At 37.0% G+C, this 27,246-nt stretch overlaps 1 protein-coding gene and 1 pseudogene across 1 annotated transcript; one reads left to right on the top strand and one right to left on the bottom strand.

Moving 5' to 3' along the window:
• The first annotated feature begins 12,761 nt into the window (after positions 1–12,761).
• LOC107775996 (wax ester synthase/diacylglycerol acyltransferase 11-like) lies at positions 12,762–17,453 on the top strand. Its single transcript, XM_016595801.2, has 7 exons — positions 12,762–13,220; positions 13,678–14,253; positions 14,986–15,052; positions 16,021–16,124; positions 16,258–16,467; positions 16,579–16,716; positions 17,023–17,453. Exons 1-7 carry the CDS (start codon positions 12,933–12,935, stop codon positions 17,182–17,184), a joined length of 1,545 nt encoding a protein of 514 aa, XP_016451287.1. The 5' UTR covers positions 12,762–12,932; the 3' UTR covers positions 17,185–17,453.
• Positions 17,454–20,420: 2,967 nt separating this feature from the next.
• Positions 20,421–21,449, bottom strand: LOC107775995 (NAC domain-containing protein 41-like; annotated as a pseudogene).
• Between the last annotated feature and the right edge of the window lie 5,797 nt (positions 21,450–27,246).

Genomic DNA, 27,246 nt, shown 5'->3' with positions numbered 1-27,246 from the left:
TATTTATCCATAACGGGGTACTGAAAGGATAAGCTTCTTTAGGAGACTTATTTCCAATAGAGTACTAAATAGATAAACATGTTTACGGTAGAGTCTCATATAGATAAGATTCTTCAGGAAGCTTATTTACAACAGAGTACTAAATTAATATCCATAATATAATATATTTAATACATTCATTTGTTATTCATACGGCTTTGAAAATAATAGGGTTATCAAATTCTCTGGTTTTGTTTTGATCACAATTCAGATTCTTCAATTCAAAATTAGTGTATGTTTATAGTCAAACCCCTCTATAACAGCCTCGTTTGTTCCGAATATTTTTGGATCTTATAGCGAAGCGCTGTTATAGAGAATATATATTATAATATAACATAAAAATTGATTCCGAAAAAACTTAGTTTTTATAGAGAAGTGTTGTTATATAGAAATGTTATAGAGATAGTTTTACTATATTACATTCTTTTTAGGCGTAACATAGTCTTTTACCTTCGTGATTGTTATTATTGAAACGACCGATTTCATTAACTGTCGTGATAACATTAAATACGCACATAGCTTATATTACTTACCTCGTGTCAATGTGCACCTATTATGACAAATGATTAGTTTCTTTATCCCCATTGACAATGATTAGGTGATACCATATAATGAGTGTCAAAATCCCTTTCCTTTATTTACTTGAAGAGTAGTAGAAAACGACAAAATACTATTTTAATATTGTTTACCCTTAAAATTGGATAACAATTAAACTTATAATATGGTTCTAAGGACACATGATTTCACCTAATACCAATTGATAAATGTGAGGACAGGTAATAGAAATTAACAATAAAGTAAAGCAAATCGGAGTTAGAATGGAACTCAGCCCTCGAGTTTGGATACCCTCGAATTGGTTGATGCTAGAACCATTAAAGTATAACAAGTTTATGAATAATACTATAAACGAGAAAGAGAATTATATTGCTTTTTATATCTATCAACTGTATCCTACAAATGATTAGAACCCCCCTTTATATAATAGAGGAATCCCACTTATGGTATGATTCTAATTATAAAAGAAAATTTCATGATTAGCTAATTAACCGTTTCTGATTTGATCCGTTATGAGATTTACGCCATTATCCTCGACCAGTCACCGAGATCCTCGATCAGTCACGGATATCTCGCCTTTCTGTTATTATGCTATCTTCGATCTTGATCGATGTCTGTCTCATTTGGCTTCGATCGCTACTAGCCTCGATCTCGACAGGTACCTTGGTTCTGAACTCAGTACCTAGTCCTCGTGATTTAGTCTGTTCCATTACGAGGTTGTCCTTCGATGCAATCTCCCAGTCTCGGTCAAATAATAAAATCGGGTGGGCCCGATTTTAATCGTATACAGATAGTCCCCTTATTTTTTGGAGTGTAATGACAAGAAATGAATTGAGCCTTCGATTTTTCTACCTTGACCTGTCATGACGTCATCCTCGTGACGTAAGCGACGGAAGTGACCGAAACTTCCCGTCTGTACAGTTACCAAGGCATTAAGCAGGTAAAGAAAGACTGTGACTGGGAGGGCAAAAATGTGGTGATCCTGACCCCCGAAGAGGACATCACTACCTATGTGGAAGGGTTTCTAAGTGTTTACACTTACCCTTTCACGATAGTCCCCTCGACCACATCGTCGTTGATTTTCGCTGTCAATATCAAACAACCCTAGGCCAAGTCCATCCTTCCTTTTGGCGAATTATTATTCTGCTTCGATTCTTTGTGAGCAAAGTCGAGGGGATGTCTTTCACCCTCGAGCACCTCATCGGGTTGTACAGCCCCCGCTTCTATCAAGGCAGGTTGATAAAACTCCAACGTTGGGCTACCAAAGTGTTGTTCTCGAGAATAGACGGGGACAAGGACCGAGGCTGGATGGGCCGGTTCGTTCGAGTGAGAACTTCCGACCTAATCTCGGCCGAGAAGATGCTATTTCTCGAGAAATATAATATGAAGCGTAAGTACAATCCCACTCTTAGCTCCTATTTATTATTTTTCTCCTTTGCTTCTTCTCGTCGATATCCTTTTCTATGATGTAGCGGTCGCTTGGATGCCCGGTGCAATACCTAACCTCAAGAGATGGGTTCGGGACCTGGCCTCGACCTCTATGTATGCCAAGCGCGCATAGCGCGATTTATCAAAGGGCCGATGGGAGGCCAAAACTCATGGTAAGCCTTTTTTCTCGTCTTTGATGATTTTGTTAAAGCATTTCATACTTAATTTCCTTTCATACAGGCATTGGAAAAGATTATGTCATGAGGCCCTTATCTGGTGAGGAGGAGATTTTGATCCCGACACCAAAACCGGTGAAGGACAAAAAGAGGAAAAATACCTCAACCTCCGAGGATCCAGAACCTAAGAAGAAGAAGGCTCGTAAGCCGAGGAAGAACATCATCCTCCTGACCAAAGACTCTGTTCGGCGTCTAATGGAGGAAGACGAAGAAGAGGAAGAAGACGACTCTAGGCTGGTGGCCCGAGTGGGAATGAGCACCGAGGCCCCAAAGGTCACTGAATAGGTGAAGGCTGCAGAGACTTCGTCTCGAGATGACGGGTCTCGGGAAGAAACTTGGGCGAAGTTCCTGAGTCCTCGAGGATTGAAGATGCCTCCCACCATAATGAGCCAACAGTGGGTACGGCTGTAGGGGATGGTCTCGAGGCCCCTCGAGATGGAGACTACGCCCCAAATGATCCACTTGGGACAATAGAAATTAGAGGCTCCCCGCTGCTCCCCTCGTTTTCTGAGGAGATGATTCAAGAGGCTCGGGCCTTGAAGACCCTCTCCATCGAAGGAGCCCACGGTAAGGAGGACCCATTCCGTGATTACTTTACTGGGGTCGAAGATGCTACCGGACTGAGCGACTTGGAGGTCTCGAAGAAGGACTTGGGTGGGGCATCGAGTCTTTTCAATGAAGTGCAACAAACTCTGATCGGGTAAGCCTTAATTCTCATTGTTGGTATTACCCTTGTGTTCATTTCTAACTTCTTTTCTTCTTTCTGTGTAGGCCTCAGAGCTTCATCGGGAAGCATTTTCTCGATCTCGAGCTGAGCTGAGTCGGTACAAGACCGACATTCAAAGGCTTACTGATGAGAGGAATGCCCTCAACCTTCTCGGTGGGCAAAAAGAAGAATAGATCAAGGACCTCCGAGCCAAGTTGGCTACGGCTCACAAAGATAAGACCGACCTGATCGAGCAGGTAATGAAAATCTTAAAATCTCATGGGCTCGATTCGGGAACGGTAGCTAACATTTCACTCTCACAGCTGCAGTAGAAGGTCGAGAGGATCGAGCAGTTCCGTGAGGAGATCAACATGATGAAGGCAGAGTCCTTAGGGTGGAAAGAAGGTATGGACCACTTTGCTGCAGAAAAAGAGACTGCTCGAGCCCAATTTTTATCGATCAAAAGTCAGCTTCGAGGCATGAAGGAGAAGAGCTCGGCTTAGGAAAAGAAAATAGAGGAGCTTGAGGGTCGGTTGGCTTCCGAACTTGCAAAAGCCAAATATGAAGCCAAAAAGGCTAAAACCAAGGCAGATGCGATCGTGTCTGTCTACCGGGCCAATGCTGAAGCCTCCCAAGTCCAAGCGAGAGAGGAAGCCAAGACCGCTCAAACTCAAGCATATTGGATTTCTGAACTCGCCAAATGCCAATATCGGAGGGAAACCCTCGAGGAGATCCACGCTGGAGGTTTCGATCTTACCGACAAGATAATAAAGGCTAGAGAGCATGAAGCTGATGTTGGAGCACTGGACTCCTCCGATGATGATGCCGAGAGAAAGAGCGGGTCCGAGAGTGGAGGGGCCTCGATGGAGAAAAAGCTCCCCCGGAGAAAATTAGGAACCTTAGGATTTTTCACTTTTGATCTTTTGTGTAGGATCCTGATCGGACCTTGTAAATATTCTCATATATATAAAGATATATTTCCGACTTGTCTTTATTTCATTTTCTTCCTTGTGAAAATTTTGTTTCATTCATGCCTTATGAAAATTTTGTTCATAAGTTCGAGGCTTATGCAATTTGATCGAAGTCAGACTAGTGTAATTTTTATAATCGAGTGAGTACTAGATCGAACTTGGAGTAAGGTGACCCTTAGGCTTTAATTAAGTGAGGATGATTTCTCAAACTTAAAAATAAAATAACCCTTTAGGCTCTTGAATTAGGCCGATACGGCCATAGTAAAAAGAATGGCTTTCTCCCCTTTTTCGGCTCGAAAAGTTTATTGTTTAGTCATATAAAATATGTTATGCCTTAGCATGAAAGAAAGAATTTATTCGAGAGTTCGAACGACTTTGTACCCATTAGGTTTTTCGAGGGTTGATATTATCGAGACCCTTAGTAATTCATCTGAGGGTCTCCTTTTTAACTGGTTTATGAAAATATTTGAAGGCCTGTTTTATAACGGAAATCGGACGTCTCCGAACCGTGTTAATTTGGCCGTAGCCTTTAACTTGGGATTCGTCTTTTGGGCTTGTTCCCCCGTTATACTTCGAACTTGTTCGAAGTATCAGTCTCCGAGTGGGGTGGTTGTGGCCTATAAAATTGAGGGTTGCCTTTTTTGAGGTCTTACGATCTCGAGGTTTTAGTAATTAGATTATGTCGATTCTTTGGATGGAATTCCCCGAGTGTGAGATCAATTGTTCGAACTTTAGTTGTGACCAACCCTTAAGTCAGTTTCCACAACAGATCACAAGCATGACATTGTAAAGTAAAACATTCTCTAAGGCATGAAATTTCTGGCAAGGAAAAATACTTTTTCCAATAGATTAACATGCGTACATGTTTGACATTAGGGCTCGAGTAATCTACATAGGTATGGTTCGTTCGACCGTTTGACCGTTACAAAATTTTTCTATTGAGACCATGTCACCACGAAGTATTTTCCTATTCGAGGGTGATGCCCCCCAATATTCAAGGTTGATTGTAAAGGAGCCTCAGATACTGTTGAATTGCTATAAGTTAGCACAAACAATGGTTGCCTCGTTAAAAACCTCGCCGGAAAAACCCATTTGGGACAAAAGCCGGTCTAAGGGAAAAAGAGTGCAAAGCGTGCTTTCAGACCTAAGGACTTTGTGTTTGAAGAATCCTTCGATGTCTTCGATTAAACACCTGGAAATGGTTAGTATAAAATATAAATAAAAATATAGAAGGTTGTACCTTTGCAGTAATATCGTTTGAGGAGTGATATATTCCAATTGTTTGGTAATTGTTCGCCGTTCATCATGCCAAGTTTGTAGGATCCCTTTTCGATGATATCGAGGACTTGATACGGTCTCTCCCAGTTCGGGCCAAGTTTTCCTTCGTTTGGGTCTCGAGTATTGAGGGTGACCTTCCTCATAACCAAATCCCCAATTTTAAAGTGTCAAAGATTGGCTCTTCGATTGTAGTACCTTTCAATCCGCTGTTTCTGTGCGGCCATCCAAATGAAGGCGGCTTCCCGTTTTTCATTTAGTAATTTGAGGCTTGTATTCATAGACTCATGATTTGACTCTTCCGTTGCATATCGAAACCTGGTGCTAGGTTCCACGACTTCAACCGGGATCAGAGCTTCGATGCCATATACTAAAGAGAACGTTGTTGCCCCCGTAATGTATTTTGACGTTGTTCGATACGCCCAAAGGACTTCGGGCAATATTTCTCTCCATTTTCCTTTAGTGCCGTTCAATCTTTTCTTTAGATTTTGAATGATGGTCTTGTTTGTCGATTCGGCTTGTCCGTTCCAACTAGGTTGATATGGCGTCGACAGGATCCTCTTTATTTTGTGATCTTCGAGAAACTTTGTCACTTTGGTGCCGACAAATTGCTTTCCATTGTCACCTATGATCTCGGCAGGCATCCTGAATCAGCATATAATGTGGTCCCAGCTGAAATCTATGACTTCTTTCTCTCTAATTTTCTCGAAAGCCTGTTATTCAACCCACTTAGATAAATAGTCAGTCATAAACAAAATAAAATTTATCTTTATCTAGGGCCGATGGTAGAGGGCCGACGATATCCATTCCTCATTTGAGGAATGGCCATGGGGATAAGACTGAGAGGAGTTGCTCTTCGGGTTGGTGAATCATCGGTCCATACCTTTGACATTTGTCGCACTTTCGAACAAACGCTTTTGTATCTTTTTCCATATCATCCCATTAGTATCCTGCTTTAATGACTTTGTGAACCAATGATTCGGCACCAGAATGATTTCCATAGGTGCCCTCGTGGATTTCTCGTAGGACGTAGTCCGTATCTCCTGGTCCCAGATATATTGCCAATAGTCCATCGAACATCCTTCTATACAGTGTTCCGTCTTTGACCAATGTAAACCGTGCGGCCTTCGTACGTAGAGTCCTCGATTCCCTAGGATCCGATGGAAGTTTCCCGTTCTTTAGGTATTCGATATATTTGTTCCTCCAATCCCAGGTCAGACTTGTGGAGTTGATTTTGGCATGTCCTTCTTCGATTACTGACCTTGAAAGTTGTACGACAGACCCCGAGCTAATCTCGTCGTCTTCGACTGATGACCCCAAATTTGCGAGGGCATCGGCCTCGCTGTTTTGTTCTCGAGTCACATGTTGTAGGGTCCATTCTTTAAACCGATGTAGAGTCACTTGTAATTTGTCCAAGTATCTCTGCATTCGATCTTCTCGAACCTCGAAGGTTCTATTGACTTGGTTTACCATAAGCAGGGAGTCACATTTGGCCTCGATGACTTCTGTTCCCAAACCTTTAGCTAGCTCGAGACCTGCAATCATGGCCTCATACTCGGCCTCATTGTTAGTTAACTTGGCAGTTTTGATAGCTTGTCTAATTGTATTACCCGTGGGTGGCTTCAAAACGATGCCTAACCCGGACCCCTTCATGTTCGAAGCACCGTCTGTGAAGAGGTTCCACACCCCCGATGATGTACCTGACTTTATTAATAGTTCCTTTTTGACCTCGGGTACGAGTGCTGGCATAATGTCGACCACGAAGTCCGCTAAGATTTGAGACTTGATGGCCGTTCGGGGTCGATACTCGATATCGTACCCACTGATCTCGATGGCCCATTTGGACAATCGGCCCGAAAGTTCGGGCTTATGCAAAATATTGCGAAGGGGATAAGTAGTCACCACGCAGATCGGGTGACACTGAAAATATGGTTTTAATTTCCTAGAGGCGTTTATTAGGGCAAGCGTTAATTTTTCTAAGTGTGGGTACCAGGGTCTCGACCTCACCTAAAGTTCAACTAACATAGTAAACAGGGAATTGCGTACCTTGCTCTTCTCGAACTAGGACCCCACTTACCGTAATTTTTGAGACTGCTAAGTACAAGTAGAGTTGCTCATTTGCTTTCGGAGTATGAAGCAGTAGCGGGCTCGAGAGTTACCGCTTTAATTCTTCCAATGCTTATTGGCAGTTCGGGGTCCATGCAAAATTGTTCTTCTTTTTGAGTAGTGAGAAGAACATGTGACTTCTATCTGAAGACCTCGAGATGAATCGGCCTAGGGCGATTAGGTGCCCTGTTAATCTTTGTACGGCCTTAGCATTGTCCACGACTGTGATGTCTTCGATTACCTTGATCTTATCGGGGTTAATCTCGATACCCCAATTCGAAACCATAAAGCCGAGGAACTTGCGTGAGCTGACCCCAAATGCACATTTCTCCGGGTTGAGTTTCATGTTGTATTTTCTTAGTATATCGAAGGTCTCCTACAAATGTGTCAAATGATCCTTTGCTCGCAGGGACTTAACTAGCATATCATCAATATAAACCTCCATTGACTTACCTATTTGTTCTTCGAACATTCGATTTACTAAGCGTTGATAAGTGGTACCAGTATTTTTTAGTCCAAATGGCATTACATTATAACAATAGGTAATGATGAACGAAGTCTTTTCCTGGTCCTCCAAGTTCATTTGTATTTGATTGTACTCGGAGTAGGTATCGAGAAAACTAAGGATCTCATGGCCGGCCATGGCATCAATCATGCGATCGATATTCGGCAGAGGAAAAGAGCCTTTAGGGCATGCTCTGTTTAAATCCTTATAGTCTACGCACATTCTAAATTTATTTCCCTTTTTAGAGACTACGACTACATTTTCTAACCATTCGGGATATTTTGCCTCCCGAATGGATCCTATTTTGAGAAGTTTTGGTTACCCCGTCCTCGATGAATGCATGTTTTACCTCGGACTGGGGCCTTCTCTTTTGCTTTACCGGGCAGAACTTCAGGTCCAATCTCAGTCGATGTGTAACGATTTCCGGTGGGATACCTGTCATATCTAGGTAGGACCAAGCAAAACAATCCATATTATTGATAAGAAATTTAACGAGTTTTTCCCTGAGCTCGGGGGTTAACCCAGTACCCAGGTATACCTTTCGATCGGGTAGATACTAGATTAGTATGACTTACTCCACCTCCTCTACTATCGATTTGGTAGCGTCGGAATCCTCGGGGATTATGAAGGATCGAGGGATCCAGTAGTCATCGTCCCCATCCGTTCCCTGCTTCCTCGACTGAGTCGAAGCTGGTGGTTGTGGTTGCTATTTAGCTTCCTATTTTCCTTTGGACTCTAATCCCTTTGTTGACGAAAGCGCCGATACCGGTATTACTTCGTCGACCGCGAACATCTCTTTGGTAGCATATTGTTCCCCATGTACTAGTTTTACTCCATCCGGTGTCGGAACTTCAGCATTTGTTGAAGGGTTGAGGGGACCGCCCTCATGTTGTGAATCCAGAGTCTTCCAAGCAGTGCGTTGTATCTCATATCGCCCTCGATCACATGGAACTTTGTTTCTTGAATAGTTTCGACTACATTTATTGGTAGGATGATTTCACCTTTAGTTATTTCACTCGCCATGTTGAAGCCATTGAGAACCCGAGTTGCGGGTACGATATGATCTTGTAGGCCGAGCTACTCTACGACCCTCGATCGAAAAATATTGGTCGAACTTTCTGGATCAATTAAAACACGTTTTACCTGAATTTTATTCATAAGGATAGAGATTACCAAAGCATCATTGTGGGGTTGTGAGATCCCTTCTACTTCCTCATCATTGAATGATAAAGCGACTTCTGGCACATAGTCTCGAGTTCGTTTTTCCCTGGTGATTGATACTTTAGTGTGTTTGAACACGGGCCTTTGTGAAATATCAACCCCACCAACGATCATGTGAATCACGTGTTGTGGTTCTTCCTGCTCGTTTTTCCTGTTTGCATCCCTGTCTCTGAAATGGTTTTTAGCTCGGTCGCTCAAGAATTCTCGAAGGTGACCCTCGTTGAATAGACGGGCCAATTCATCCATTAGTTGTCTGCAGTCTTCGGTTTTATGACCATGTGTACCATGGTATTTTCATATTTGATTGGGGTTCCTTTTGGATGGATCGTTTTGTAGGGGTCTGGGCCATCTAGTATCTTTGATTCTCCCAATAGCTGACTAAATACCTAATGCGTCGATGCTGAAGTTGTATTCTGATAATCGTGGTGCTTCTGTGGAATTGGCGTGTTTATCGAAGCCATTTTTCTCATGAGCCCTCGAGAGCTCTGTCTTCGATCGTTCCTTCAATCATTTCGGATGGCATTGCGTCCTGGGCCGCCGTTTCTATGATCTTCGTTGTATGGTTGATAACAATCTCTGCTCGACCGGGGTTCTCTGTCGATATCCCTTTGAGTTCTGCCGATGGGCATGTTTGGATAAGCGGAACCGGAAGGGGTCCTCAATTGATCATTATTGACCCTGATCTTTTACAAGTACCGATTATGTACATTGGCCTAGGTTACCGCTGGATATTCAATTAAATTCTACTTTAGCTGTCGTGATGCCACCGAACTCCGTTCGTTCACACCTTGAGTAAAGGCCTGAACAACCCAATCGTCTGTGACCGGTGGTACTTCCATGCGTTCCATCAGGAACCGAGATATGAATCCCCTCGACATTTTGTTGTCTTTTCATTTCACCTTGAAGCGATCTGATTTCTTGGTTGCAACCTTTATTGCTCCAGCGCGTGCCTTTACGAATGAGTCTGCAAGCATGACGAAGGAATCGATGGAATTAGGCTGCAAATTATGGTAACATATCATTACTCCTTTCGACAAGGTTTCTCCAAATTTCATCAGTAGAACAGATTCAATCTCATCGTCTTCCAAGTCATTCCCTTTTATTGCGCATGTATAAGAAGTGACATGCTCACTAGGGTCGGTGGTCCCATTGTACTTAGGAATTTCTGGCATTCGAAATTTCTTTGGAATGGGTTTCGGAGCCGCACTTGGAGGGAAAGGCTTCTGTGTGAATTTCTTTGAATCCATACCCTTTAGAATCGGCGGCGCCCCCGATATTTGCTCAACCAGGGAGTTGTATGTCTTTACTTTCTGGTCATTTGCCTCGATTTTCTTTTCTCCCGACTCAATCCGTTTAGTGAGCTCCTCGAGCATTTTCATAATGGCAGGGTCAATCCCCGATTTGTTGGCGTTCAACCATTCCGGCTCAGGATCGGTCCTGTGGATGACTTCTGATTCGATCCTACTCGGTGTTCGATGATGATTTTGTAGTTGTGCTATAGCACCTTGTTGGGCCTGTAACATTTTGAATATCAATTAGAGGCTAACTCCACTATCTTCTGTGTCTTGCGTACCTCGACCACCTGATCGAACTTCCCTGCGTATGCTACCTTTGGGATCAATGCCCAAATTTGCATTTAAAGCGTAGTGCGAACTAGCATCGACGAGATTTGCAATTGGTGCTCCCACGAGGTCAGCCTGAGGCACCTCGACCCTGGGGCGGCAGTATTGTCATTCTCCCCGTGAAATCCGAGGTCGTTGTCACCATGTGCAGGCGTTGCTTGTGAGTTTGAAATGTTTATCCTAAAAACAAAGATTCTTACGAGAACAAGTGTAAAGTAGTGTGTATTAGCGGGATCAGTATTAAGCAATCATTATTATCCTTAGCCTCACGTGGGCGCCAAACTATTTACCCTTAAAATTGGATAACAATTAAACTTATAATATGGTTCTAAGGACACGTGATTTAACCTAATACCAATTGATAAATGTGAGGATGGGTAATAGAAATTAACAATAAAGTAAAACAAACCGGTATTAAAATGGAACTCAGCCATCGAGGTTGGATACCCTCGAACTGGTTGATGCCAGAACCATTAAAGTATAACAAGCTAATGAACAATAGTATAAACGAGAAAGAGAATTATATTGCTTTTTATATCTGTCAGCCGTGTCCTACAAATGATTAGAACCCCCCTTTATATAGCAGAGGAATCCCACTTATGGTATAATTCTAATTACATAAGGAAATCTCATGATTAGCTAATTAACCGTTTCTGATTTGATACGTTACGAGATTTACGCCATGATTCTCGACCAGTCACCGAGGTTTATGTCGTGATCCTCAACCAGTCACGGATATCTCCCCTTTCTGTTATTATGCTATCTTCGATCTTGCTCGATGTCTATCTCATTTGGCTTCGATCGCTACTAGCCTCGATCCCGACATGTACCTCGCTTCTGAACTCGGTACCTAGTCCTCGTGATTTAGTATGCTCCGTTACGAGACTGTCCTTCGATGCAATCTCCCGGTCTCGGTCAAATAGTAAAATCGGGTGGGCCCGATTTTAACCGTATACAAATATATTTATTACACTTGATAATGAAAATTGAAAATACGTCGTTTTTATAATACAAAAATAAAGCGAACTAATTTCAGGGTGAAGAACAACTCAATATTTTTCAGTAAAGGTGTGTTTGGAAATCACTGCATAATTACTAGTTACTAGGATTAAGAAGAAATCACATGACTTGTCTCACGAGGAAGAAAACAGAGTATTTTGGGGGTCTACCACTCCGAACTCAGGAGAAGATCAGGTAATCGAAGTAACAAATAATTGTAGTCTAAAGAATTTATTGAAGTACTGTTGCAAGATAGAGTTACATTGAATTCTATCGATCACAGACAACTAATTCAATTCAATGTAAAAACTATTACTCCCTCCTACCTATTTTTAGTGATACTTTTTTCTTTTAACTAGTCTTAAAAGAAATGATATCTTTTCAAAAAAACCTTTCCTAATTTTTGTGCTCAATCAAACACCATGGTTACTCTTTTCCACCTGAGTTTTAAAACATCTTCACCAACCAGCTGTTACAGAAGTTACTCTCCCATTCATAGCAATTGTCTTTTACTACCGAATTTGAATGGACCGGGTTGCTCTCCCAAAAATAACAATGTCTTTTTACTCAGATAAAACCACTACATTTACTTCTTTTATCTGATGCATGCACTGGCAGAAATAGTGTAATAAAAAGATGTGTAGCTGGGTGTGTTGTTATGGAGTATCAAGAAAAAGGAGTTATGGTGCAGAAAATTAACTAACTTATTAGAGGAAGGAAAATGTTTCTCCCTAAATAAATGAAGAACTCCGAAGCAGCTCAAAAACGTTGGATATAATTAGTGTCAACTGGCCGAGAAACTGAATGTAGTTGTTTTAACTGAGGTCTTTGATATGCTTAATTAGTACTAGTAAGGTTTTAATAATGTCTCGTTCAATTCTAGCAAGTTCACTGCTTATGCATTATTAGCTAAAGTAAATATCAAGTACCAACGTGTAAAACATTTTTATTTAGTAATACGTATATGTTTTATTTAGCAAATATACTGAGTACCTACTTCATTGGAGACTATTTCAGATCATGTGCTCAACTGCGCGCTCGTACTACTTCTGACCTGTATCTTTAATTTAATAGGTATAATAGTAAGACTTTTAGTGTCGCTCTCGGCAATTTTTGCTAGGTTAGACCTATCTTGACTTACACAATTTAAAGTGTTCCAGTGTGTAGGCTGTCATTGCCATTTTTACAGTATATGTACACCAATAAAGAAACTACTCTCCTTGAGTTTCACTTACAAGCTTAGCTATTTAGCTTACACCATACATACCAATGGGGAGCCTTGGTCTCAAACCTATTGATACGAAGACCACAATAGAACTTAGTAAAATGGGCATGACTAATGGCCAAAAAAACAGCACGGTGGTGGTGGTAGAAGAGGAGCAAAAAAAGCAAGTGCAATTAGAGCCAGCAAGTCCAGCTACACGCTTGTTCCATACTAAATCCCTCAGTTGCCACATTATTGCCATTTTAGGTTGCACTACAAAGATCAATGTCGATCTCATCAAGAAGGGCCTCGAGTCCACTCTTCTCAATCACCCTCGCTTCACCAGTATACCGGTACGTTTTGTTGTAAAATAGTTTTCGCCTTGTGTTTAACTTTACATGCATACTATCCTACCTAGCTAGATTCCATTATATGGGATTACGCTGGGTATGTTGTTATTATCGTTGTTAGTGCAATGAGCTAAATTCCTATGCTATTCTTCACATTTTATAGCGACACATTCTTTGTGCTACAATTGCTTATGTTTGTGCTTATGCTTTCCTCGAGTTGAAGGTCTATTGGAAACAGTGTCTTTACCTCCACAAGGTGAGGGTAAGGTCTGCATACATACTATCCTACCTAGCTAGATTCCATTATATGGGATTACGCTGGGTATGTTGTTATTATCGTTGTTAGTGCAATGAGCTAAATTCCTATGCTATTCTTCACATTTTATAGCGACACATTCTTTGTGCTACAATTGCTTATGTTTCCATTTCTTAATACTTTCGTTTGCCAAAAATAATAAAGGTGGTGGATGAAAAGAAAGGTGTAAGGAAGTGGAAGCAAACAACGGTAAATGTGGGAAACCATATGGTATGTCCGGATTTAGACCCAGACATGGATTCACCAGATGAATTCGTTGAAAACTACACGTCAAGTCTAACAACAATACCAATGGACATGACAAAGCCACTTTGGGAGGTACACATTCTGAATGTGAAGACATCTGAAGCAGAAGCCACAGGGATTCTGAAATTGCACCATTCTATTGGGGATGGCATGTCCATTATTTCATTAATCTTAGCATGCACTCGAAAAGCTTCAGATCCAGAAGCATTGCCCACTATACCTACAGGTTCCAAAAAAGAAAGTTCTGACGAGGCTGGATTTTGTAGGCGGTTTTGTTTCTCTGTTTGGGTTTTGTCGATGGTGTTTTGGAATACATTTGTGGATGCTATTCTGTTTTTGGCAACCATTTTGTTTCTTAAGGACACAGAAACTCCTATAAAAGGAGGAGCAGGGGTTGAGCATAATCCAAAGAGACTTGTGCACAGGACTATCAGCCTTGACGACATGAAAATAGTCAAGAATGCCTTGAACTTGGTAAGATGGAATACTCTCTTTTTCCCTTTCATTTCATTTCAAAAGAATGATATCTTTATATATTTAAAGATAATTTAAATTTCAAATTTTTTATTTTATCATTAATGGCATATTTACTATACATGGAATATTATACTTACTCTATTACAATTCATGTGAATTTATTTCATTGGGTACGGAGTTTAAGAAAAAAAAAAAATTTAATTTGTAGTGTAAAATGAGACACATATTTTGTATGACTATAAATAATTGTATAAATGTAAATTGTTTCTAAATATGGAACGGAATCGTTCTTTTTGGCACGGACTTAAAAGAGAATAGGTTTACATAAATTGAACGGAGGGAGTAGAATGCTTGGGATTACAATTAGTTTCAAAAACTTTTACGTATTTCTTTTTTACTTCTTGTCTTCTTTTATATATGAGTTAACTTATTTTATATTGTAAATATCAGAGATAATTATACATAACCACTCATAAAAAGTGGAATCAGTAAACTAAAAAATAGAACAAGTTACATGCTATGTGTAAAGTACACTAATAAAATTGTAAAATTCTTCTGGTAATGTGTTCCCATACTGCTGTACTTGCCCTAGTTTGGATTTGAATTGTCCTTAAATCGCAATTCTAATGTGTTCTTTTCTTTTAATTCCTAGTATTAATTATGCATATAGTTATACGTTTTTCTTCTTTCCTTTTTGTTTTCTCTGATTATACTATTTTGGTTTTGTAGACAATTAATGATGTAGTGATGGGCATAGCGCAAGCTGGTATCTCACGCTATCTGAATAGAAGATATGGTATGTTTTTCCGCTCCCTATTAATTACTCCAACAGCTTACTATTATGCGTTTATTAGCTCGTAGTCAAAGAGTAATGTACTATACATATTGTATATATGCATTTATTTGATCCGTGTGGAACACAGTATTATCTCCATACCTTTTTTTGTTTATAATTACAGGTATTATTTTTTGCTTATAATCCATGTGGTAAAACCATTATGCCTCTTTACTTTAGTAATCAATATTGGGGTAGGTTTCAACTTTCATGTGACTCGCAACTTCAATTTTTTGGTGGTGATATCGATTTTCTATTGAGTTTAAGTATACTGTAAAACTTTTTTACAATATATAGGTTACTTGTGAGATTAATTACAGGTTAACTTATGATATAAGTATATATTGATAACTTGATCAAAATAGTTATTAACCTGTTAGAATAGATTAAACTTCAATTTTCATGTTAAAAAATCCTTACATAGTGTATATAACATAAAACCTCTTCTGAATTAAGATTGAACCCTATCTTAAACTCAACTTTCGTTCAATTCATGAAGATTGCTATATTACAGCTTAAGTAGATATGCTTTGTTATGGTTTGATGAAAATACCACAGTCATCATTAAGATCATAATCTTACGCTACATTAATTAAGCATTAACCTGATCACTCTGAACATTCATTAATTAAGATTCAGATTAATTAGTACTTCATTTTGTTTTTTTGTTTTTTTTTCGTTAGGGCAAATCATATACATAAGAAATGCTATTTAAACCAATTTAAGTTTGTCATTAGGGGAAAATATATAGTACTACCATTTTGCTACTCCCTAACAAAAAGAAGGGCTGCTTCTCTTAGTGTTTTATAAGTACCGCCTTCGTATAGAATTTCCGTTTTTCTGCGTTTATCAAACATTCGTTAACTTTCAATTTCACATATTTTTACAACCAAATTTTTACTAATAGCTAGTTAAGAGTGTATCTGTAGGCAACAAAAAAGGGAGAGGAAGCAGCAAAACAAATAATCTGCCCAAGAACATTCGTCTCAGAGGATCTATTGTTTTCAACATCAGACCTTCTGCTGGAATTAAGGTAACAGCAATCTCTTCTATTTTCAAAAAAAAAAATCAACTAAGTACCTAGTTAAATTTGATATGTAATACTCCTAATAATTTTCCAAGTATTTTAGTGTACTACTTCTGACATTAAGTATTAATGAGTTCAGGTTCTAGCAGAGATGATGGAGAAAAAATCAAAGGCAAAATGGGGCAATAAAATTGGATATGTGCTGACCCCATTACCCATTAGCTTACCTGATAACCCCTTGGATTATATTCACCAAGCTAAAGCCATTATCGACAAAAAGAAGCTCTCTCTTGAATCCAGATTCTCTTTTGCCGCTGCTAAGCTAACCCAAGATATATTCGGATCCAATGTGAGTTCTTTTGTTTTTGCCTACAGGTAGGGAATTTTTTTATTTTATTTTATTTTAATATTTTCTTATTTTACATTCTTCTTCTTGTGTTTTGCATATATAATATGAAAGGTGGCGGCTAAGCTCACAAACAGAGTTCTATCTCATACCACCATCTTATTATCAAACGTCGTCGGCCCTCAAGAGGAGATCACTTTTTTCGGGCATAAGTTAGCTTATGCTGCTCCTACAATTTGTGGACTCCCTCATGTTAGTATATTACCATTTACCCCCTCCACTATATTTCAATATTTTAATTTTACTCGCAACGGATATTAGAATGATATGTCATATTTAACGCCACAAGATTCATTTTAGTTCAAATCATAAAATTCAAAAGTTTTTCTACACTTTCAAATTTTATGACCAGTCAAAAGGCATAAACGGAAACAGAGGGAGTAATTGACTTTAATACCTTCAATCACATAAAAAGAAATATCATTTGTACAACGGAAAATGTGAATAATGGTGATCGATATGCAGAGTAGGAAATGTCATTTATGATTTTGGTTGCAGGCACTGATAATGCATTTCCAGAGTTACTGCAACAAAATGACTATTTCAATGTCAGTGGATCCGCTTGTGATTCCAGATCCATACCAGCTCTGCGATGACTTTGAGGACTCCCTTCAGATGTTTAAAAATGCTGTTATAAAAGAAGGTGCAGCAGCCGTGTAAACTTGATACTACAATTGTTTGTTAAGGAGCTAACAATGTTTTTAACAACTTTAAAGTTTCCCTATTATAACAAAAGGCAGATTCATCTTCCAAGTGCTTGTACTACTATTCATGTATGCAAAATCAGGGGCGGAGGCAGAGTACTGGATGCGGGTTCGACCGAACCAAGTAACTTTTGTTCAAATTATGTATTTGTCTTAAGAAATTCATTGTATATGTAAAACTTATTAATTTAGAACCCAATAACTTCAAAGGATTACAATCCCGAACCCATTAAAGTTCAAATCTTGGCTCCACCTCTATGCAAAATATATACTAATAAACAGTGATTTCTTGGGAACCTAAGCTTTTAGCAGTTTGATAGATAGATCATTTGCAGACTGATCCTATAAACAACAATAAAAAAAAGTGAACAACAAAATTATTTAAAACAAGAAAAGGCCAAAATAGAACATGAATAACTGGGCAAAAGCAGAGTACACCTTTCATAATAAATCTTTTCATTATAAACAGCAAGAACTCTAATAGTTGGAAAGACCTCGAGAAGATGACAACATCATCTATATTGCACAAAACCGATGATGAAAAAATTTGTTGGTGTTCCTCGACACCAACATACAGATACCTATTTTTAACTCTTTCATTCCACTTCATCCAGATCACATAATGTATCTATTTTCTCCTCCACTTTAAACTGCTAAGATTTCCTCATCCTTTTTCTGAATTTAAATGTTCCAGGTTGTATATCATTCTCTTTCGGGCACCTATGTTAGGTTCCTATAGAAATGAAACATGAATCTTTTTAATGCTAAAAGTTGGAGAAAGTGGCCAAATAGGTAAGGATGTAGAGATTGGGATTGGGATTGGGGTTGGGAAAATTTAGAGAATCCATCTAATAGAAGCTACTCCGGAGGAAATATGACTTTACAAGAGTGCACAAATAAAGTGTACAAGAGAAAACATTCCATAAGTTAAGCCATTTAGTCAACAAGATATGCAAAAATGACTAACTGTCGAATTTCAGAATGTAGGCACCTTGTTGTTTATTCTTTGACTCCTCAATCGGTTCGGATGACTCTATTTCTATATCATCATCCAATTTTAATATAGAAAAATGTTTGGAGTAAAGACCAATGCGCTCAAACACATAAACTTCAGGACTTTCAACATCCTCAACATCAATGATACTAGAGTCAATAAAATTTATATCTTCAATGTCCTTGGCTGACTCTAGTCTCACTTCTTCAATATCGACATCCTCAAATTGTAGTTGGCTAGGTTGTTGATGTTCTACTCTGACTTCCTCAATTAGCATCTCAAATTCACGCTCTTCTTGGCTACTATCCCCAAAATTGGTTTGCTGAGCATTAAAAGTTTCAATCACTTGACTCACTTATGCCTCCAAGTTGCGAATAGTTGCCTCTTGTCTTTCTATCTGTAGTTTTTTCTCATCATTTTGTTCCATAAGGCACTTTAACATATCCTTGATCTCCTTCAGGTCCGTATCCCCAAGTTCTTTGTTCCTATTAACTTCATAAGAAAAAGTAGAATCATCATAGTAAGGGGTTGGAGGAGGATAAGAAATATAAGCACAACCATGAAAGTGACCATTTTAACCACCACACACATCACACACATTCCACAAATAAGATTGAGTTAGTGCACATAACTTGCTCTTAGGAACGTTTTGAAAATTTTGCCACAGATAGTTTCCTTCACAATATGTATATGGATTAAAAGTAAAATTAACAACACCTAAACTTTCATAATTCCAAGATGTCATGGTTCTCAAATCAACAAGTAAAATAAAATAAAATTAAATAAATAAATAAATGTTCAAACTTGAAACCTAGCAATATGTACAGCTACAACTACACTGTTAGTTCCTCGGTAACGACGCCAAAATTTGATCACGCCCAATTCTAGTCCTAAAAAGGATAAACGATCACTGCAAATATAATCCAGTCTAAAAGTGCGGAGTCGAATCCCACAGAGAACTAAGATTTTACTATAACTGTTCAATATCACTAAAAAGACAAGCTCGAACAATTCCAAAGTTATAAATATTAAGATTCTTATGTCTAACTAATTAACTAACAAATTAAAGTAGTAAATTAACAACTAGGGATACTAAGGGTTGGAGACAAAATTGGGAAAGCCTAGAGTTTTGATTTTCCCAATTGTTGGAATCCTTCCCGCTACGTCTCCTACAATTTCGTCTAAGTATTCTCTACTAATCATGAACACTCGACTTATCCTAATTCTCTTTCGAGCAACTACAATAATGTACTAGTCATATTCTCTCGAATTACACTAGCTCGCACTTTTTCGCCGCTCATTATGATCACGTCAAAATTTCGTTATCTCTAATCCCACTTTTAAATAGCGTTGCTCAACAACCACCTAAATATGTATCCTTTCTCAAGCAACACATAATAAATTGGCACAGTCAATCGATGACCATTCAATCAACAACAATAAACACATAGTCGAACAAGTAGGGATATGCAAAGGCAAAATTATATTGAAACGTAACAAGAATTCATCCTCCAAAAGGTTCCATCAAATCCTAGATTATAGAATTTAGTTATTCTAATTGTATAAACAATCATAGTAATATTCAAAAGCATTAAACTACAGATTAAAGAAGAACAGAGAGAAAAACTCTTGTGATTCGTGCTCCAAAGTATTCCGTAGTCTTTTGCCTCTCCAATAATGTCTTCTCCTTCAAAAACTAACTTTAAAGAACAGAGAGAAAAACTCTTGTGATTCGTGCTCCAGAGTATTTCGTAGTCTTTTGCCTCTCCAATAATGTCTTCTCCTTTAAAAACTAATTTTAAGAGGTATTTAATTTATAGGGTAGGGGCCGAATTTTACATGTCCAAAACTAGAGAGGAATTAAAATTTGCTCGGATGGCATCGTCGATGCGAGGCACTGTCTGGAGCGCCAATGACAGTGCCATGGACAATGTGTTGCACTGTCTATGGCACTATTGCTTCGTTACCTTGTACTTCTTCTTTTATTGCTCCATTTTTTAGCTCTGAGGTACCATTTCGTGCAACTTTTCTCCAATTCATGTTCAAGCATTCCTACACGTTAAATAAGCTCTATTAAGCGCAATTGTCGCACAAATTAGCATCCAAACAACAAGCAAGTAAGGTAAATAACCTCAAAATATATGAAATTATAGCACGACATCATTAATTAACACCAACATAATTTAAATATCCAATAAGTCAATGTCAGAATCATGCTCCTAAATTCTTAAGATTTCACATATATCCTAGTCAAAAGTACCGTAATCCAAAAAAAGTTATCTTGGATTTCAAAGAAACTCAAGAATAAAAAACTACCCTTTTCAAAAATCTACCAAGCTTCAATTTTCCAGAATTAGTAAAGCAAGTCATTCTGCAATAAACCATGATCCCAAAATCCAATATAGATTCCCAATCAACTTCCTCCTCATCACCTTCTTGATAACAGCATTCTTGATTTTCCACGTTCACCATTCCAAAGAATCCATCAGAATCAGTTTGAACCAACATTCCATCCTTTGGTTCTAATTGTTCCATAGAAAAAGTATCAGACGGGGTACTCTCCAACATCATAGGATTGTTGTTAGACAAAACCATAGTACTCTCTTGTGTTAGTGATGTTTGGAGATGAACCTCTTATACTTTACAACAGTAGCAACACTATCTCATCTGATTTCTGATCTGGGGTTCTTCTTAATTGCACAGATAACAAACGTTTTTGCTTCGTTAGATTTCAACTCCTGAAGAAGATAGTCAGTCAAAAAACATTCTTTTATCATCCAGGGGCCATTCAAAGAGCAGTCTTTCTTGTTCTTGTAACTCAAGCTTCTTTTATACCCAATAATCAGACTCTCATCCTCATCAAGAATTTTCTTCCCTTTATTATGCTGTATCCAACTCCCATTACCCGTAGTTCCGTTGAATCTGGCATCGGTGGGCTTCTTCTTCTTCTTCTTAGGAAATAATGGGTTTTCTAATTCTTGGAACTCATGTCGCCAATTAATTGCCATGGCTCTTTGCTGTAAACATCTACAAAGCCAATCAATCCTTCAGTTGGTAAAGCATTTTCCAGCCAAAAACTTCAACAGTTGCATTATCAGTTCAATGTCAGAGGGACAAAATTGAGCATTCTTCTCCATGGGTTCTTTCTCTGAAGAACACAAAACTTACGAAGAACAAAAGACAAGAAGATTGAACAAAAGAAGTGTCTAATTAAGGCGAAGGAGGTTTACGAGCATTTCTTAAATCTAGACGGATTCTAGATTCGACTTTTGAAAAATACGGACACCCTAAAAAACAGTTGTTACTCTGTTTAAGAAACTAATATTCCTAGTAATATTAATTAGTCGTTCCTTTGATTTCTTCCGACCAAAGCATCTTTCTCAAATTTGGAAACATTCAAATAACAAGAAAAAATTGTCTCTTTTCAGCATTAAAATTTGCTAAAATGTGCCAATTCTAATTTCCTAATTGGTCATAATTTTTATAAAAAAACTGGCTAATTTCGTCCAGGAAAACCGACCGAAATCAGTTAGAAATTGAGAAAAAGCGACCGATTTCCGACCGCTTTTAATTAGTCGGAAAAATGATGAATTTTCGACCTAAATCGGTCGAAAATTACAATGCATTGACTGACAGTCAAACTACATTTACCGACCGAAATCAGTCGGTAATAATTAATTTTTTATCATTTAATTTTTAAAATACCGACCGAAATTGGTCGGAATTAATTATTTTTTTTATTTTTCAGATACCGACCGAAATCGGTCGGAATTTTAAATATATAATAATTTTAAAAATCTTCCAGATATATATTTTTTTATATCGCATGTATACTCCCCAGCTCGAGATATCATAGCACCACAATATTATATCTTATTACTATATTACTTATTAGTACTAGTATATATTATCATTATTATTTTATTGAATTCTAATTCTAAATATAGAATATTAAATCTTATTACTAAGCACTAACTACAACCCTTCCTATATTTGCTTATTTTTTGTTAGTCCACAACTGTTGGACTCTATGCATCAAAGCTCAATTTATAAGATGGAAAACCTCACATCTTTCGGCCGACGTAAGACAAGAGTATTTCCCAATTTTCGACTGAAATCGGTCGGAAATTTTAAAAAATTTTAATAAAAATTATTTTTTCATTTCAGCCGATGTGGGACAAGAACATAATTTCAAATTCCGACCGAAATCGGTAGAAATTTTTGAAACATTTTAATAAAAAATTATTTTTCCATGAAAAAACCCACTACTTCTCTTCCCATGGAATATTTATTTACTAATCTATCCATTTTATTATTTGTTTCTTTCTTTCTTTTTTATGAAAAAAAGAGTGCATTAAATAAGGATTCCATAAATCAATAAACAATTATTTCAAGTGAATAAAACTATGATTACATTTTAATGTAAAAATATGCTTAGTTATTTTTTCTTAAATTTCATTTATAATCCTGAAATAACACATTAATTATTTTATATAAAAAAATATATTAACTAACCAGAATTAAATATATCGTACATTGGTTAAGTAATTGGTATATAAGCTATAAACTATATTCAATATATATATATATATATATAAAAGGTTAGTTATTTTTTCTAAAATTTTATTTATAATCCTGAAATAATACATTAATTATTTTATATAAAAAATATATTAACTAACCAAAATTAAATATATCGTACATTGGTTAAGTAATATATATATAGTATATAAGCTATATAAGATGTACATATAGTATAGTATAGTATAGTGTATATATATATATATATATATATATATATATATATATATATATATATATATATATATATCAAATAAGTATTAAATATTATTTATTTAAAAGCTATTTATATAAAGGGTGACAAAAACCGACCGACGTCGGTAGGTAATATTATTAAATTTATATTTTAATTATTTTAAAATTATTTTTCCGATCGAAGTCGGTCGGTAATATTTTATTATAATTTATTCCGGTTGGTTAAGTAAATATATATAATTTTTGTTATATTAAAAACCAATTGCCTTGGCGGAAAATAATAATTTTAAAATTTCCGACCGAATTCGGTCGGAAATTTAGAAAATTTTTAATAAAAAATTATTGTACATTATATACAAGTATGACCAGTTGTTGGTCAAATATTGACAAATTTCCATTGTCAGAAATATTTTTGTTGACTTTTGCGACCAATTTAGCAATTTCCGACCAATTTCGGTCGGCTTTTTTTCTGACCGATTTCGGTCGGTATACCTTGGACGAAATATGCCAGTTTTCTAGTAGTGTCATCCAAATAATTTTTGGTAATGCAAACAATTTACTCGGACTCAATTAATGTACAAATTCATGTTAATTTACAATAACTAAGTGATGCACTGTGGTATGAATACATATCAATTAAGGATTCACAAGTGGTAAAGCTTGTGTAAAACAAATACTTATCATTCACTTATATTGATTTAATAAATCCAAGAATGTGAGTAATTAAGTATTTTTTATATATCAATTTTAAGTTTTCTTTTTGGAATAATAAATAGTTCATTGTTATCAGCACAAGTTGGGATTTCCTCGCTTTATTTTAAAAATGAAGAGAGTATGACACAACCTAATTTTTCCCTCCACATCTATTTGTGTTATCGTGTATTAAAAATTATTTAATATTCTGTTTCATTTTACTCTATTTGAGTTAAAATTGTTTGATGTTTCGCCTCTCATTTTATTATCCTATTTGATTTTTTTTATCCATTCTTTTACAATGGAAACGAACATATCATGTGAAAATATTATAGTTGAATCGCACCTCCATGTGAAAGCCTAGTATAATGAACACTTATATTGCGAAAACAAGAGACAAAATAGGAAAGATCTAGAAAAACTAAAAGAACGAAAAAGTTTAATTTTCAAAAATAAGAATAGGAATATTTTATATGATGGTTTAATTTTCCTTTTTTTATTCATCAAAAAACAACTCAAATCGGGCCGCGAATACGAGCATGAAAATAGTTTAAACTTTCACAATTCCACTCTTGGATTATGTGTTGTTAAATTTTTTTTTTCTTATCAAGAATCATTACTCTTTCGTTTCGACACAAGAAAAAAGGATTTTTCTACACCACTTTCTTGTATCGAAGACTAGGAAGACAAATAATTTTCTTTTTTAACTAAGCGTTAATTTTCATTTAGAGTATCTTCCTGGCCCATTTTAAAATTAGTAAAAGGTTATTTTGATCTAATAGTATCTTTTATTGGAATTTGTATTATCTCATTAATATTGTGTTCTACGAATCTATGTAATCCTTGCAAAAAATATGTGGTAAATATGTGGACTTGATAGTAGGTAAGTGCTTGTAAAACAGAGTTATAGAATAAGAGTTAGTTCTATTAATTCCTTTTCTTTTGTAATACGAATTATCAAGGACCATAGAGAAGTGGACCATACCAGGGTCAGATTATCCTTTTCCTGCCTCTTTTTGGAAGCAAAATTATTATGCAATAACAGTGTCACACCCCGAGGTATTTGCTTAGTAGTCGAATATTCAAAGTGATAACTCAAAGTTCTAATTTAAGGATGAAATATTGTTTCATTTGCCTAAGACTTATTAGGCAAGGTAAGATCAAGCTAGTGGTACATACGTGTTGGATTAGTCGAGGTAAGTACAAGGTATTCTTAAATTACATTAGAAAATGCTTCCTTTGGTTTTTAAATTAAATTCATGCAAAATATATATAAACCTCCCTTATGTTAGCAGAGTGTGAGTGTATTATTCGATTGTGAGGTTGATTTACCACGTAGCATCTTTAGATATCCATGTTATCCGTATTCTCAATTACTCATGATTGATTTTTAGTTTTCATTGTCTAACTTTCTAAATATACTTAATGATTAGTGAAAATGTTTTTAATAAATTATAAAAACAAAATTCGCGAGATTATAAAAGTGCAGAAACAGTTTGTCGAAATGCTAGAGAGAGATATTGTCTCAGGCAACATAATGGTTTCGGATTATCTTTCATGTTGTGAGAATGGTTATTTGATTAGGTGCCTGAGGTAGGCTTTCAAGATATCCAAGCAACCTCATCGTCCAGCAGCCAAGAGAAAAAGAAGGTGTGGACGAGTTGTAAGATGGAACTTTCTGAAACTGGGGCATAAAAAAGATATCAGCTCTGCAACATAGAGTTAGGCCTTTTAACTCGACGCCTAAGGAGAATGTAGTGTCCTGGACTTACGTGATTTCTGAGTATCTAAAGATAGTGATGTAAATTTGCAGCATTTTTTAAATTAGCAACTAAGAAATGAGAACACTGTTTCTTATTCTCCCTTAACATTTGTCAGTGTCGATGAAATACTTCAAAGCAGAACAAGCCAAAAGAAAGCTAAGTAGTTGTTGGCCTTGTTAGGTGTTGTTTTGATTTTCTTAGCATTTTTGGTTCTCCTATTTCTTGAAGGAAGGACAACATATTTATCATAATTGATTTTTTCTTTTACAAAAAGGAAAATATAATTCTTCCATATTTGGCTAGTCCTTTTTCTTGTAGGAAAAAGTTTGGACTTCTATAAATTGAGGATCCTTCCTTTTCATTCAGTGGCATCCATAATATAGCCATATGGGGTTTGCGAGTTTTGTTTAGGGGGAGAATTTTGGGACAAGTGTTAGTATGCCACTTGTGTTTACCACTTTGTGAGGTTGTTCTCTCAATATTTTGTACTCTTTTTTTATAGTGGATTTGTCATGACCCGGAATTCCCACCTTCGGGACCGTGATGGCGCCTAACATTTCACTCGCTAGGCAAGCCAATGTTAGAGAAATTCTTAAACTAATTTCTTAAAATAATTCAAATAAATAAACCAATTAAACCGAGATAAAACTAAAATGAAGTACGAAGTAATATAATAACCAGCATATCTAAATACAACCCGGATCTGGAGTCACAAGTACACGAGCTTCTAGAGGTTCTACAAATAGAGTCTGAAATAAATAGAACTGTTTCGAATGAAATGAACAGTAAATAAGGAAAGAGGAAGGGGACTTAAAGGTCTGCAGACGCCAGTAGATCTACCTCGAGTCTCCAAATATGCCAATCCGAGCTAATGCACCTCACGTACAGTTGTGACCGGCACCAAAGTCTGTACAAGAAGTGCAAAGTATAGTATGAGTATAACCGTCGAGCCTAACCTCAACAAGGTAGTGACGAGGCTATGACATGACACCTACGCAATTAAACCTGTATAAACGAAGATATACATGCAACATAACAACAAATAGAGATTAAACACGTACGATTGGGAGGCGACATGCGAAAGGGGGTACAAGATACGATAACTACAATAGGAAATGATAACATGAGATAGTCAAATAAACCATCAACCAATGAAAACGGATAAACATAATGAATAAAGATGGCACGGCATCACCCATCGTGCTTTTACTCTCAACCTCGCCATGAAATAATAATAATGGCACAGCATCACCCTTCATGCTTTTACTTTCAACCTCACCATGAAATAATAATAATGGCACGGTATTACCCTTCATGCTTTTACTTTCAACCTAATCATAAAATAATAATAATGGCACGGCATCACCCTTCGTGCTTTTACTTTTAACCTCTCCATGAAACGATAGATACGACAAAGCATCACCCTTCGTGCTTTAACTCTCTTCTCACCATGTATTAATCAGTAAATGAAGCAGTAAATTATACGACATCACCCCCGTGCTTTAACACTCTCCCTTACCATGTAGCAATGAATATAAACATTTGGGATATATGATGGTAGGCTATAATCCCGTATTTTAGTCGCTTATTGCACTCTAATTTAATGCACTTTACTTGTGTTGAGCTTTAATTAGTAGTGTGTTGCACTTATTTTGTGTTTTATGCCGTGTAGGAGTGATTTTGTCACGACCCAAAAATTCCACCACAGGCGTCGTGATGGCACTTAGTCTCTATGACTAGGTAAGCCGGTTATAATAACAATTCAAGTCATTTTATTTTTTGAAAATATATA

This window comes from Nicotiana tabacum, unplaced genomic scaffold (genome assembly GCF_000715075.1).
Source record: "Nicotiana tabacum cultivar K326 unplaced genomic scaffold, ASM71507v2 Un00002, whole genome shotgun sequence".
In the NCBI taxonomy this organism is placed as follows: domain Eukaryota; kingdom Viridiplantae; phylum Streptophyta; class Magnoliopsida; order Solanales; family Solanaceae; genus Nicotiana; species Nicotiana tabacum.
The sequence above is the reverse complement of the archived record's forward strand: the minus strand, read 5'-3'. Positions and strand labels throughout refer to the sequence as shown.

Coding starts and splice junctions, on each gene's coding strand:
- LOC107775996 (XM_016595801.2), top strand. CDS start 12,933: ATGGGGAGCCTTGGTCTCAAACCTATTGATACGAAGACCACAATAGAA. Junction 13,221..13,677: donor CTCGCTTCACCAGTATACCG/GTACGTTTTGTT, acceptor AAAATAATAAAG/GTGGTGGATGAAAAGAAAGG. Junction 16,717..17,022: donor CAATTTGTGGACTCCCTCAT/GTTAGTATATTA, acceptor TTTTGGTTGCAG/GCACTGATAATGCATTTCCA.